This window comes from Hippoglossus hippoglossus, chromosome 3 (assembly GCF_009819705.1).
Source record: "Hippoglossus hippoglossus isolate fHipHip1 chromosome 3, fHipHip1.pri, whole genome shotgun sequence".
NCBI lineage: Eukaryota > Metazoa > Chordata > Actinopteri > Pleuronectiformes > Pleuronectidae > Hippoglossus > Hippoglossus hippoglossus.
In genome coordinates, this window is record NC_047153.1 from 19,892,809 (window position 1) to 19,908,423 (window position 15,615).

General features: G+C 43.4%; 1 protein-coding gene across 4 annotated transcripts in view; it reads left to right on the top strand.

The window, feature by feature from the left end:
* Positions 1–15,615, top strand: part of tln2a (talin 2a) — a 105,002-nt gene that overhangs the window by 73,532 nt on the left and 15,855 nt on the right. For all 4 annotated transcript variants that reach the window (XM_034581440.1, XM_034581439.1, XM_034581442.1 and 1 more), the window contains 22 exons: positions 1,237–1,403; positions 2,910–3,038; positions 3,611–3,724; positions 3,965–4,078; positions 4,432–4,566; positions 5,069–5,197; positions 5,363–5,465; positions 6,312–6,520; positions 7,732–7,851; positions 7,946–8,143; positions 8,219–8,358; positions 8,792–8,885; positions 9,114–9,203; positions 9,368–9,490; positions 9,581–9,724; positions 10,230–10,391; positions 10,638–10,778; positions 10,880–11,061; positions 12,583–12,715; positions 13,510–13,611; positions 13,942–14,112; positions 14,281–14,427. In XM_034581440.1, coding sequence (XP_034437331.1) covers positions 1,237–1,403; positions 2,910–3,038; positions 3,611–3,724; positions 3,965–4,078; positions 4,432–4,566; positions 5,069–5,197; positions 5,363–5,465; positions 6,312–6,520; positions 7,732–7,851; positions 7,946–8,143; positions 8,219–8,358; positions 8,792–8,885; positions 9,114–9,203; positions 9,368–9,490; positions 9,581–9,724; positions 10,230–10,391; positions 10,638–10,778; positions 10,880–11,061; positions 12,583–12,715; positions 13,510–13,611; positions 13,942–14,112; positions 14,281–14,427 — 3,047 coding nt within the window. The remainder of the gene's footprint in view (positions 1–1,236; positions 1,404–2,909; positions 3,039–3,610; positions 3,725–3,964; positions 4,079–4,431; positions 4,567–5,068; positions 5,198–5,362; positions 5,466–6,311; positions 6,521–7,731; positions 7,852–7,945; positions 8,144–8,218; positions 8,359–8,791; positions 8,886–9,113; positions 9,204–9,367; positions 9,491–9,580; positions 9,725–10,229; positions 10,392–10,637; positions 10,779–10,879; positions 11,062–12,582; positions 12,716–13,509; positions 13,612–13,941; positions 14,113–14,280; positions 14,428–15,615) is intronic.

Genomic DNA, 15,615 nt, shown 5'->3' on the forward strand with positions numbered 1-15,615 from the left:
TCACGGTGGACTTTTAGATACAACAACGAAACGTGAAGAGAAAAAACAGAGTCAGTCTTTCTGCAGCAGAGTGTCGGCCGATCAGGTGATTTATTCACATATAGAGGTTTAAAGGAAAACAGCTGTCGTGTTTCCAGGTCTGCTTTCACAGAGAGAATAGAGACCACATTCCCTTTTCTTATCCTGTGTGTCTGCCCTCATTAGTCTGACTGAGAATATTTTCACAGGGAGTCAGCTCAGCAGTAGCGGAGGGGGGGGTTGAAGTAATTACATCCAATTCGCTTCTCCACAAGTTGCCTTCAGGTGTTGTGACATTATGCAGATCTGATCAGGAAAGCAACTGTGAGAGTTCAACCTCACAGAGGATGTTTGTTAACTTTTTCATCTTGTTTTCTCCCACCAGGGGCTTTTTTTGTGATGCTGACATGCAAGCTTTTGTTTACGACTTTCTGGTACAGCTTGTGAGAGCAGGCTACACCTTGAAAATACGCAGCCGATACACCCCACCCTCTCCCATCAGCCCCAAAACACATGCCCACTGCCTGACAGCTGCTCAAAGCTGACTTGTCTGTGAAGTTTATTTTCGACAGATAAAATGTGTTGCAGAAACAAATTAGCGACCCTAACTTTAGTGATCCAAATTAAACGGTATCAAGTTGAAAATCTTGCAGTATTATTGAAAGTTTTATATGTGCCACATAGTTTAAGTTGCATTATTTTAGCTGCAAGTAAACAGTTATAAAGCATAGATTTCTTCTTCTTTCTCATAAAGCAAGGCTGAAGAAATCGAGATGGATTTCATTTTTCTTAAGTTGGATTTGTGCACATTAGAAGATAGTTCATCAAGTTCAAACAACTTAATCATGTTAAAACACTCTCATTATTCGTGTGGCTCAGGGGGTGGAGTGGGTCGTCCACTAACCAGAAAGGTTGGTTGTTTGAACCTCGGCTCCTCCTGTGTACATGCTGAAGTGTCAAATTGCACTTACAGCTGTGCTGATAGTGTGTGAGTGAAAAATTGCAGTATATGGTGGCGCTTTATGAATATTTGTGTGACTGGATTAATGTCACTTGTACTGTAAAGTGCTTTGAGTGGTCGATAAGACTAGAAAATCTCTATATAAATACAGTCCGTTTACTCTAGTTTTACTCACAAATCTCTTGTGTCTTTGTCTCACTCCTCTCATCTTCTTTACCTTTGTCCTGTCGTCTCTCCTCCACCACCCCCCCCTTCAGGAGAGATGGTCCGTCAGGCCCGGGTCTTGGCTCAGGCCACCTCAGACCTGGTGAACGCCATGAGGTCGGATGCCGAGGCCGAGGTGGATGTTGACAATTCGAAGAAGTTACTGGCAGCTGCTAAACTGTTAGCTGACGCCACTGCGAGGATGGTGGAGGCAGCAAAGGTAACCAGCATGTCACACATTAAACAAACAATAGTTATTTACATTTATATCTGGGCAAACAGCAACTTGGATCCTTTTTGAACTGAGGGGATGTACATTTTTCATATTTTCCATCCATTTCTTCTCACGTCACAACTTTCCAGTGTAACAGGATAAGCGTACAAGGACACCAGCCTGATCCCAGACTGCTGCAGGGCAGACTCAGCTTTTCCACTCATCGTCCCATCTCCCGCCATCCAAACTGTTTTATCTGCATCTCTCCATCACATTAGTCTCATTATCTGTCCACAGAATCACACACTGATATTAATAACCCTCCACTTCCAGCATGAAAATGAAATGATGCCCTGCAGCTGGTTAGTCGAGTTTGATGCCAGACTTATCACCGCCACAGCTGTATATTTATCAGTCAGTGGAGGAGGCGCAGACCTCGGCCAGCTGTTGCCTTGGTAACCGATTAATTGAGCTTGTACATTTTACTTTTTGGACGTTATGTTTCAGAGCTTAATATGTAATTTTTTGTGGTCAGGTACTGATTTATTTCTTGTAATGAACGGTATCACTGTGAAACTGAACACATTTTTCTTTGAAGTGACTTTTTTCACCCTCTCTGGAAATCCGCTTTTTTAAATAATTATGCAGATTAAATGTTCTATTTCAGTGGTGTCAGCAGCTGCCAGGAGACAGATGACAGCTGAAAACTCCTCTGACTTGAACCTGGTCACATACCAAACATTTTTAAACTCCGCAGTGAACAGTAAAATTACTTTTTAAATGTCTCTGCTCTCTGCGGTACCGCTAACTGTGTTTATGTGACGTCTGCCCGCAGCAGCTGTGGGAGTTAAACATTTACCTTAATGACATAAATTCCTCGCAGCACGCCCGCCCACCTCTTTGTGTAGCTGCAGGTGAAGCTGCAGTCTTCCCAGTTAATTAACCTAATGGCAGCGGGTTTAGCCATCTCTCCAGCAGCAGGAGATGCAGGAGGCGCTGAGTGAAATTGGTCCCAACAGTTAACTTGTGATGCAGGAAACCAAACCGGGAAGTAAAAGGAGCTGCGCGCTTATGTGACTAAACCACATCTCTCGACGTTCAGTCGTCAGCAAAGCGGCGTTTGTTTGGAGTGAAGAGGAGCCGCAGCTGACTTTGAGTGCTGTGATTGAGTCTGCGTCATTTTCTAAGATCTGTGAACACTAATTGAATAGACGCAGAGATGACTCGCACGTACGGGTGAGTGGAAGCCGCTTGCGTCGGTAGGTGTTTGATGTGCTGAGTGTGAACATGTTGCCAAGCCTTTCAGAACCAATTTTCTGAGGAGGAAGTAGTGCAAAGACTGTAGTCAGGGGACGTACAGTATAGCAGCTGTTATCCCGCCCTGCTCACCTGTCATCTGTCGCCTGTACAGCTTTACTGTACACTTTCTCATCATTGTGTTTCTCTCTCTCTCTCTGTGTGTGTGTGTGTGTGTGCGTGTGCGTGTGTGTTCGTGTGTGTTCGTGTTCTCAGGGGGCTGCGGCGTACCCGGAGAACGAGGATCAGCAGCAGAGACTGAGGGAGGCCGCGGAGGGTCTGCGTGTGGCCACCAATGCCGCAGCTCAGAACGCCATCAAGAAGAAACTGATTAACAGACTGGAGGTCAGTGACGCTGACCCACATTACTGTTACTCAAGTAAAACGCTTTGTTCAGTAAGAGGCAAAAAAAAAAAACGAATACAGAAAAATATTTATTAGAAAAGGTGACATCGACACTAAAGGCAGTCCCAAATGTCACCGTGAGTTCCACATTCAGGATGGTATTAGATCATCATTACTTGGAAAGATTAGTGAGGATTAGAAGTTGATTAGAGCAGCATGTGTTTCACCATAAAACGTTCAGGGTGTTTAGACTGATAGGTTTGGTTCTAGAGCTCTGAAATATGTAAAATCAAGAAGGATGGAAATGAGCTTTTTTGCTTTTTGTTGGACTATTAACCCTCATTAGTCATATTGATTTTTACTGTCTATAGTAGTTTATTAGATTTGTGTACACAAAGTGTAAGTCCTTAAATTAGATTTGAAAATGCAAGGACTGATCTATTTGTATATTAACATTTATGTATTCACACTAAAAGCAACTTTCAATAAATAGACATTTAAAAAGAGACTGATACGGACCAAGAGATGCCAAATGTTTCATGTGTGTTTTCGTGTGTCTTCATATTCCTCAGAATGCTGCTAAACAAGCCGCGGCTGCAGCCACACAGACCATCGCTGCTGCTCAAAACGCTGCTGCATCCAACAAGAACACGGCGGCTCACCAGCAACTGGTGCAGAGCTGTAAGGTGAGGATCAGTGCTGACAGCAGGGGGCCATTTCCTGTTTTCTAGATTATTCTATTGTTTCCCCTTTTTACTCTGTTGTTTCATACCGTTGTAGTGTGTCCAACCTAACTACTTTAATTATAGAACTCGGTCCACTACTGCAGTCTCCATTTTCCACTGTATTAAAGCCTGTGAATATACTATAACTGTGAGTTTACTCTACCTGTGTGTGTGTGTGCGCGTGTGTTTCTGTGTGAATAGGCAGTGGCGGACCACATTCCACAGCTCGTCCAGGGAGTACGTGGGAGTCAGGCCAAACCGGAGGACCTCAGTGCACAACTCGCCCTCATCATCGCCAGTCAGAACTTCTTACAGGTGCAAAACTCACTCACGGTCACACTTCAGCTTTATATTGGGAACTAGGCCGTACAAAGTATAAATAGTGTTTCTGTCATTTGGGGGGGCTTTTAAATAGGCCTGCAACCTCTTTTTTTTTATGGAAGCAGACGGTTTTAAAGAATCACTGGTGTGGTGGTATTATGTGTTTAATGCCTCAGAGGAAGTGTAATTGCACCACTAATACAAATAGTGGTGAAATATCCACCACATGATTTCAGCCCCATTCCTTTGTTGAAGCCTGTAACAACATATCCTTAATGCTTTAGGGGGAAACATGTTTTTATTAAACATTTTTAAAGTAATTTCCTTATTTATCTTTCACTCTGCAGCCCGGTAGTAAGATGGTGACCTCGGCCAAGTCCTCTGTTCCCACGGTAACGGATCAGGCCGCAGCCATGCAACTGGGTCAGTGTGCTAAGAACCTGGCTACCTGCCTGGCTGAGCTGAGGACGTCTGCACAGAAGGTAGAGCACAGACACGAAGAGCACAGACACATGTCGCGGTGAATGCACAAAAATCACTGTGTTTTTGAGCAGCAAACTACACATAGACACAACCCTAACATACTTGCATCGCCCCAGAGACACACACTACCTCTCTGGATCATGGGCAGTTAACCTAATGGTTCAAATCACGGTATGGTGCAGAAATAGAGTCACCTATATACTCCACAGTGTGACAACGAGCTGTTGAGTAGAGCTCTTGTTTTACTGCTTAGTTCACATTGAATGAACTGAAGTGTAAACTGCTGTGGTAGAGGGTTTTAAATCCCCCCACAGACCTCTGAACAAAATCACTGACTTGTGGCAATAGTTTGATATATTTTCCTCACTTGAAAGGAGACATGTAATGCTTTTTCACTATTTCCTTTTCCTCTAGTGGGTTGTTGTGAATGTAATCACATTACCCTTTATAACCATGTGAACTGTTAGAGGTAGTAACCCATAACTTTATTTTGTTCTCCAGGCTCATGATGCTTGCGGCCCCATGGAGATTGACTCTGCACTCACAGCCATCCAGACCCTGAGAAGTGAGCTGCAAGATGCCAAGATGGCTGCTGTTAATGCCCAGCTGAAACCACTACCTGGAGAAACGGTAAGAGAGTATTTAGACCCATTAAAGATAAGTCAAGATTCATTTATCCCAGTCTTACATGGAGAAGAGTAGCTGTACTGAATTCAGTTTAATGCCTAGGGTCTGCTCAATCCATGGCCTGATAATTTCATTTATGTATCGTCTTTTTTCCCTCCTCTGGTTCAGTTGGAGAGGTGCGCTCAGGATCTGGGCAGCACCTCCAAGTCAGTGGGGTCGTCCATGGCTCAGCTCCTCACCTGTGCTGCACAAGGAAACGAACACTACACAGGTTGGTGCTGCTGATGTGAAGGACTGACTTCTTTAAAAATGCCATAACTCTGCCCAAGGAACAGCAGTTGTGTGAAAGCCTCCATCATTTGTCTGTGCTATATTTTGAAAAACTTGGCAAGACTGGTGACTGATACCAACATCTATGACTATTGATACTAAATTTAATTGAAGATCAGCATTTTACCACATTTTTTTAAGCTAAATGTGGGGTCACTCTTTTTCTTAAGTTCATCTTTCAATTAACAGCATCATTTTCACAAGAATATTTCAACTACTCGAGATGTGACGGAATAATCCAGTCCTATTACCCAGTGTGGGGCTTTAAAAATCATTTAATATTTTCCCTTGTCTCAGTTTTTTAATTAGCTTTGTATGATGTATTAGAGTGAATAAGGTGAATAGGGTCATTTTTGCCTTTTTTGATCTCTTCAGTAAGTTTGTAGATTTGTATTTCCTTCACCGTTTCATTGATTAGTCTAAAGCACATGGTTCTCCATTGAATCAGAGGGAAAATGCTGGAACAGTAATCTTGGAGACTGCTACATAATATGTCTTCATAATAACTGCGATGAAATTTCTCATGAAGCTTTTATTGTGTTGGTTCCTGCATGAGAGCCAAACACCCTCATGGACCAAATTACATTTGGGAAGTCAGAGGAAATACTTTTGATATATTAAATAACAAACCTCCCTCACAATTAGATGCCAGATAATGAACACATGATAGAAACAATATCTTGTCATATCTTTTCATGAATGATCTATGATTCAATTGAGACACTTTCCTTACTTTTGTTTTCGTCGGTCACATCTGCTCTCTCTCTCACTTTGGATCCTGTTTTAGGAATAGCAGCCAGGGAGACGGCTCAGGCCCTGAAAACTCTGGCCCAGGCGGCTCGTGGCGTCGCCGCTTCCACCACTGACCCCAAGGCTGCAGCCGCCATGCTGGACTCCGCTCGTGATGTCATGGAGGGCTCGGCGCTCCTCATTCATGAGGCCAAGGAGGCGCTGATTTCCCCCGGAGATGCGGAGAGCCAGCAGAGGTTGGCACAGGTGAGATCGCTCAGGGAGTGTGGAGTCTATTCTGCTCGTCTGGTCTTTTTACCACTACGGTGACTCTTCATGCTGCAGTAAGATTCAGTCCAACCCCCAGAATACTGTCAGACTTTTGCACCTGTGCCAATAAGACAACACAACCAAGAAACTAAAGCAGATTCCAAAATTGAAGTAATTGAATCCTCTGTGTTTTACATAGAAGTACTGATAATGTAAAGATGAGATATTTTTTATTCTTCCCTTTATTAAAGAGCATGGTGGTTCATTAAAAACCCTATGCCTGCACTCAGATAGCCCTGGCTTGTGCTTAGATTTGCTCTGCTTGTGCTCAAATTGTGAGTTTGCACTCAATGGTTTGCTCTCAGATATATTGTTGCTGGGACAGATTTCTTGTGTTAGCTTTACTTCATTGAGAATCCCATACAAGCAGGAAGTAAATAGAACACACCAACAACGAGGGCGGGGACAATTTCACTTGTCAACACATTAAATTGACAGACTTGTTGCACAAGTGAGCAGATGTTTCACACGTGTACAGAAGCAGTGTCAAATCTGTCGAGAAATCTATCCTAGCTACAAAAATATCTGAGGGCGAACTCACAGTTTGAGCACAAGCAGAACAAATCTAAACGCAAGCCAGGTATATTTGAGCGCAAGCGCAGGGTTTTGAGTGAGAGCATTACAAAATCTGAACATGAAATCAATAAGTCCTCCTCTCTAAGTGAAAGACCACGCTATTGAATACAGAGAGTAAGAATATACAACATCTGTTTAGTAAAGAAGAAACAGTGAACACCTGTCAAATATAGCAGGGGACCCATTTAATAAGCCTGGTGGCATATTTATAGGCAGAGGGCCTTATTTATTTATGCCTTGTCATCTTCATTGCTTCTCCACAAAATGAATAAATTATGATTCGAGGAAGTGATGTGGAGTCATTAATTAGGGGATGGAAAAAACACAGATGAGGCTGCTTTTCATCTCGATCCAACAGTCTAATATATTACTATGTATTCATTTAAAATTGGAGTTGGAAACCAACTGAGCTGATGAGTAATTGGCTCACAAAGATCATTTTTCCTGCTGTGATGTTCTTCTGCTTTGGCCTCTTTGACATGAATCCACAGTTTGTGTATAGACGTCTCGTGTATTGACAGCAGTGCGCCTGCTAACCCAGTGGCCTGTGGACGTGCTGTGCTGTGTTCCAGGTGGCCAAGGCCGTGTCTCATTCCCTGAACAACTGCGTCAACTGTCTGCCCGGCCAGAAGGATGTGGACATGGCTCTAAAGAGCATCGGGGAGGCCAGCAAGAAGCTGCTGATCGAAACAGTGAGTTTGGATACTGGATATTATTGATATATTACAACTTCAAGGTTTTCTTTTATCCTTGATCATTAACATCTTCACCATGTCCTCCGTTCAGGTTCTTCTGGCCTCCAAGTCATTTCAGGAGGCTCAGTGTGATTTGAACCAGACAGCAGCAGAGCTGAACCAGTCAGCAGGCGATGTGGTCCACGCCTCCAGAGGCTCCAGCAGCCAGCTGGCAATGGCCTCTGGGAAGTTCAGTGAAGACTTTGATGAGTTCCTGGATGCTGGAATCGAGATGGCTGGCCACACTCAGGTTTGTAGCATATCATGTGTACTTGTTTATGTGTGACTGGGAATGTTCTTAAGTAATGATTTTGCGTCATTTCAGAAAAAGGACGACCAGGTGCAGGTGATCGGGAACCTGAAGAACATCTCCATGGCTTCTAGCAAACTGCTGCTGGCTGCTAAGAGTCTGTCTGTGGACCCTGCAGCCGCTAACGCTAAGAACCTGCTCTCTGCTGCTGCAAGGTACAACACATATACACTGCACGGACCTGTGTGTCTTTATGCTTTCATCCACAGAGCAGTTTATTAGGAACAACTAGCTGAATCTAATGCAGTCTAATGCAACATTCCTGTAATCTATCATCTCTTCACCGAGGCTATAATGTTCAGGAATTATTTTAGAGACATGCAAATTTAAAAAGTAAAATTTTTTGGAACAAAATAGAAACACTGCATTAGTTTTTGGTATGTGTTCCTAATAAACTGCCAATTTAATGTATGTTCAAGTATATCCAACATTTTCTTTTAAATACAAGGTATTTACCTTTTAAATAAACACAGGATACACACACAGATTTTGTGCTGACTCGTCTACGTAGGTACACAAAGCCGCCTATTACCATTTATCTTAAAGGACTATGGAGTGATGTGTATTTTCTGTGTTTCTTTGTTTCAGAGCAGTGACTGACAGCATTAACCAGCTGATCACACTGTGTACACAGCAGGCTCCTGGACAGAAGGAGTGTGACAACGCCCTCAGAGAGCTGGAGGTAAACTGCAGCACCTGCTAATGGAACAGGAACATTAAGAAATGATAGCAACAAAGTGATACACTTAATATCCAACTTTCATTAAAGTTTTAATATTAGGTTCATTTATCACAGTAGGTCTGTGTAGTATCCAAAAGAAAGCGATGATTGCAGATCTACCAATTCCCTCTAATTTGTGACAATAAATAAATACTCATCTTAAACTCTGACTGCACATTTATCTGTCAGGCTGTCAGAGGAATGCTGGACAACCCCAACGAGCCCGTCAGTGACCTCTCCTACTTTGACTGCATTGAGAGTGTGATGGAGAACTCTAAGGTAGGCATTCAGTTCAGACAACCATGTGATCAACACACACACAGCACTTTACACACACACACACACACACACACACACACACACACACACACACACACACACACACACACACACAGATACACTCGTGGCATCACCTCTCTTTGTTCTGCTGTCGCTCTGTCCAGGTCCTCGGAGAGTCCATGGCAGGCATTTCTCAGAACTGTAAGACCGGTGATGTGCCTGCGTTCGGAGACTGTGTGGGATCTGCCTCTAAGGCTCTGTGTGGCCTCACTGAAGCTGCAGGACAGGTACGCTGAACAACCCCTGGAGAAATAGGAGCTGCCGAGTTGCCTTTTGTTTTTTTTGGTAGCAGTGATGCAAGTGTTATTTCTGCACAGGCCTCCTACCTGGTGGGTGTGTCTGATCCCAACAGTCAGGCAGGACACCAGGGGCTCGTCGACCCCATCCAGTTTGCCAAAGCCAATCAGGCAATCCAGATGGCCTGTCAGAATCTGGTTGACCCAGGCAGCAGTCCCTCCCAGGTACATGCACATATAATTCTCCATACACAGGTAAGTAACATGGTTTTACATCCTGATTATATGTTCAGTATCCTGGCTTCTCAGACTTTTTATGTGGCTGCAACTATTTCTTTTTTTTCATTGCTCAAAGTGTATCTGTTGACTATAAATAAAAATATCTCTGAAGCTTTACCTCCTGTTGACGTGTATGCTCCTAAAACTGTATCATATTTTCTACAAACACCTGATGCATAAGTGTTTTGTAGCCAGACGCCTTCAAAGCAGGTGTGAAAATGTAACGTTTACCTCATTAACAACTTTCATTTTCTTTAAGACCAACTGTTTTCATTTTGTCTAATTTTAAACCCACCAAATGTGCTTGTACATAAAGTCCGATTTCAGCCCACCAGTCTATAACAGAAGTGGTTGTTACAGCAGTGAATGCATGTTTAGTCCATAGAAATACCAACATATTTTTATCTTTTTCAGTTTCTAATGAAACATTCTGTTATTTCTAATGGTGCAGGTGCTCTCTGCAGCCACCATTGTTGCTAAGCACACCTCAGCCCTGTGCAACGCCTGCCGTCTGGCCTCCTCCAGGACGACCAACCCGGTCGCCAAGAGGCACTTTGTCCAGTCGGCCAAAGAGGTGGCGAACAGCACCGCCAACCTGGTCAAAACCATCAAGGTAGGATTTCCTCTGCGGCTCTCATCTGTCCTCTAACTGGGATACCACAGCAGAGGTGTGGATTTTACTTTGATCGTACAGATTTTTTTGTGGGGAAATTCTTTTGTGATTCTCATCAGCTTTCATTTGTTCAAAAAAGTTAATTTTGTTCTTAATTCTTAATTTAACTTCTGTCAGTGAGTTGTTGCATGATAAAACTTTCTAGGCTCTCGTGCTCTTTCATATTCCCTCTCTCTTGCTCTGTAGGCCTTAGATGGTGATTTCTCAGACGAGAACAGGAACAAGTGCCGATTCGCCACGGCTCCGCTCATCGAGGCCGTGGAAAACCTGACCGCGTTTGCTTCCAACCCGGAGTTTGCCAGCATCCCTGCTCAAATCAGCCGGGAGGTACGGCGTTGGAAATATTCTTGGACAGATATTCAATATGGGTCTTAAAGAATAATTGTGGCATATGCTGCAAAAACCACATGTATTCTGTTTTTCTGTAGGGCTCTGCCGCTCAGGAGCCCATCCGCCAGTCAGCATGCTCCATGCTCGACAGCTCCACCCACCTGCTCAAGACCGCGCGCTCGTTGGTCATCAACCCCAAAGACCCGCCCACCTGGTCCGTTCTGGCGGGTCACTCCCGCACTGTCTCCGACTCGATCAAGAGTCTTATCACAGCCATCCGGTTAGTAAACAAGCATCTATCCAGAGAAAATCCACCGGACAGAAGTGGTAAAGCTGACGATGTACAGCATATGAAGGTTTCACATTTTGAGTTACATGAGAAGAGTGATACCACTGTCATGTCTGTGTTAAATACTGAGTAAAGCTTAGAGGGAAACCAGGGCACAGTCACACATATGCGAATGTAGCTGTGGCTAACCTTCACCTCCAGTTCACTTCCATTCTGTGCGAGCGAGGGGGAGAGTAAAACACTCGCTTCCTCAGGGAAGCAAATCCGCAGAGCGGCTTCATGTGAACTTTGACTGGCGATGTCACAGCGTCAACCAATGGCAAAGACGTTTGTGTGGTTGAACCTACTTGGCTGTCATTGGCTGTATTTTTCATAGTTAGCCAAGGTTGAGGAGACACTGATATTACCTGTGTCGAACCAGCAGGTACTTTATGATGTCAAATTATACACTGCCACCCTAAAGCCGCGCGTCATGTCGTGCGCTGCTCACATTCAGCGAGCAATCATACATGATTTGTACCGCTCTATTCAAGACATCAAGATCTGCAAACTAGCAATTCTTTGTTTAAAGTGTAAAAAAAGACAGGTTTTGTCTTCAGTGATGTATTTGTCTACAACTAAGGTTAAAAGGTTGAGCATTACATTTTCACAGTAAAACAGCTTTTAGTTCCATCTCTAGACGTCGCTCTGTAAAACGCCTGTGAGACTAATCCAGCGTCTTTTTGAAAAGATGCTTAAATTCTGCACCTTCCTGTGACAAATACTTCACATTTGTAATCTTTTCACACCTTTTTCGTACCTGACCTTGATCAGAACAACACTGATGTTCTCCAGGAACAAATTCCCTGTGTCAAACGCGCTGAATTTTGAGTTTCCTGCTCCGCTCCGAACATCTTCACATTAGCATTCAGACGCAGCCGGGCTCAGCATCTCTTTCACTTCTGATGCCCTTATCACAGCCTTTCTTTTTTTGAGACTGCAAATTGAGTACTAGGATTTTGGCTCAGGCGTTTTTAATAGTGTTCAGTGATACACTGCAGGGCTGGTGAACACAAGCGGGGTGGACTCCATCCTGCAAATGCCAGCCTCATAACTTTTTAGTCTTGTTACACACATAGGTGAGGTTTTAGTGCAGTTTACTTTCGGGGTGCCGCCATGCATGGAGATGGATGTTTTAGTAAACTTATTCTGCCCATGAGGCCCCCGCCGCCACCGCAGACTGCTCGGGCTTCAAAGCTAATTTGGCCGCCCAGCTTGACGTCCCTGTGTGGTGACGAGACCCTGCAGGCCACATTTCAGCAGATGTGAGCTGAATGGCGATGAGACGAGGGGAACATGTAGGAAAGACGTTAAAGAGACATCCTGGAACCTGCCTGTGTTTTAATAAGTTTGACTTTTGTTAACGTTTTCTCTCTCTTCTCATGTGTACTTTTTCTTTTTTCACCTCCCTCCATACATCATCCTTCAACTTTCTGTTTCTCTTCTCTTTTCCTGTTCCCATTTTATTCTCAGTGACAAGGCCCCGGGCCAGCGGGAGTGCGACTTCTCCATTGATAACATTAACAAATGTATCCGGAACATTGAGCAGGCCTCTCTGGCAGCGGTCAGCCAGAACTTAGCCAGCAGGGACGACATCTCACTGGAAGTAAGCAAGCATCAGAAAATGACTCAGCATTTTCCACTTTCTACTACTAGTATCTTCCTTTGTTTCTTTTTCTATATGCTTGTCCTTTTTTTCAGTTTATTCTCTAGTCCTTAGCTTTCTGTGCCTCCTGTGTTTAATTATGTGTCTATTATTGGTCTAAATGAGGTCACTGTCAGTTGTAGCTCACAAAAAGCTCAGGGATTTGATGTCATTAAAAAAACTTTATTCCGTAGTGTTTTAAAGGTGCAGTGTGTAGAATCTAGTGACATCTAGTGGTGAATTTGCATGTTGAAGCTGAATACCCCTCACCTCACCCTCCCCTTCCAAACATGAAAGAGAACCTGTGGTAGCCTTCTGTTGTCATAAAAACTCAAAAGGTGTTTCGTTCGTCCAATCCGGGCCACTGTAAAAAACATGGCAGCCTCCGTAGAAAGGACCTGCTCCAGATGTAAATACAAAGTATTTAAATATAATGGGCCTATTCTAGGGTAAAGAAAACAAAAACAGGGTTAGGGGTTACAAGTAAGTCAAATTTAGATGAAGCACACTTGTGAAAACATCGCCTTTGAGCTAAATCTTACACACTGAAGCTGTAAATTGATTTGCAGCTACACACATTCCTTTTGTCGATCTACTTTAATCCCGATCATCGATTAGTTTTTTTTTTTTTATTATTAAGAGTTTTAAGTTCACATTGAAGAACCTAGTTGCTTTCATCTGACTTCCATGAATGCATTTCTGTCTCCTATTAAAAGCTACTCAAAAACTCATTTCTTTTTATTTCCTTTCTTCAGGCGCTACAAGAGCAGCTGACGTCCACTGTGCAGGAAATTGGCCACCTAATTGACCCCATTTCCACTGCTGCCAGAGGCGAAGCCTCCCAACTAGGACACAAGGTATATAGGGCAGAGAGTTAATTATTTTAACTCTGTAACTGTGGCACAACACACTTATTATTCCAGCAGAAATATATAATGACAGCAGTATTGCATATTTGGTAAATGATATGAAGAAAAGACATTATGTATGTTTTGCTTATCTGGCACATAAATTATACATTGTTCAGATGGTGGATATATCTAATTATTTGATATCACTACCTGGACCAACCCATCTTTTATCTGTATCCTCATTTGAAATAACAGTTTATTTTTATTTGATTGAAAATGTGGCAGTTATACAGTATGTAGGAGAAAAAATGAGTTTTGTAAATTTGTTTGCCTCAGGTGATCCAACTGGCCCGTTACTTTGAGCCACTGATCATGGCCTCTGTGGGCGTGACGTCCAAACTGAGAGACCACCAGCAGCAGATGACTTTCCTGGACCAGACTAAGACCCTGGCTGAGTCCGCCCTGCAGATGCTCTACGCCGCCAAGGAGGGCGGAGGAAACCCAAAGGTATACGCTGCAGCTTTATCTAATGCTTTATGGTCTGTGGTTACACTGGTGCTTCACTACTGCTCCTTTTCAATGATCAGTCACTTATAACTGCAAGATGTTAACTTCCTCAATGAGGATGATCTACATGATCATGTATCTGATGTTGTGTGGTGTCACACTCCACAGGCGTCCCACACCCACGATGCCATAGCAGAGGCAGCCCAGCTCATGAAGGAGGCAGTGGATGATATCATGGTGACACTGAATGAGGCCGCCAGTGAAGTGGGAATGGTGGGAGGAATGGTGGAGTCCATTGCAGAGGCCATGGCCAAGGTGACTAACGGGATGTGTGATTCTGTGTTGCAGGTTAAACAATGATGGATTTTACAGACACATACCTGTGACTCTTTCCCTCAATTACTAGTATCCAAGCACAACGTCCTCCTGACATCCTTTCTTGGTCCTGCCTGAGGTGTTCACATGACAGGCAGGATAATCATAGTCTCTCTGGAGAGAAAACAACAGGGGGCGTTCCTCTGTGCACTTACACTGCTGAAGGTGCCTTATCCAGATGTGCAATGTTTATTCTGGGTCAATCTATAGTTCACTGTGCCTTTCTTTCACTACCATCAGACTCATCTAAACACCAGTAGGTGATCACTTGAAAGCTTTACTCAGTCTGCATTTGTGTTACAAGACAGTATGGCTGCAAATCTCTTTCAGCCTTATCCTAAGGTGATCAAGAACCCCCCCCCCCCCCCCAAATAATCCCCACACTCTCCCTGTGTCCATCACTCTCAACAGCATGGCTAATAGAAACCAGTGTGTCAATATGAGCCCTATATGCAGGACACCACCACCTCTGTGGTTACTTGAGATTTTACCAATCTTTTCCAATTTAGCAAAATTTGACACTGTGGGATATATTGGTTGAAAGTTGATGGTTTGTACAGAAAGTTTTGTTTTTAATCTTTATCCCGGATGTTACAGTATCTTTATACGCAACCATAATTCCCTAATTGCAACATCTTGATTACAATCATCATGTCTCCATGGTACCATTAAAAATCAGTGATTAACATATTAATGCAAATCACAAGAAGCAGAGGAAAACTGACCCTAGACCATCTCTCATCCAGCATTAGGCACTTTGGACTTTCCTTCCAATTAACAGTCAGCCTGTTCGCAAACGCAGCAGAAGCACTTCATCATGAGGACAGGCAGAGAATGGCATTAACTAATTACATCCCCTCCTCGTCTTCCTCTGTGAGAATTATCGAAAAGGGCCGTAGGTGGGAGTCCGCTGCATCTCTGATCAAACTTTATGTAGCCCGTCATGAATAATTAATGGCGGTGGTTCATTTTAGGTCTGCATGATAAACGTGTATATCCTTTATTTGACCATGAAGAAGTCTCATTGAGAATAAAATCTCTTTTACAAGAGGGACCAAGAGGGCAGCAAAACATGGTTACAACAATACAACACAATACAAGCAGACAAATACAGCAATACTACACTTC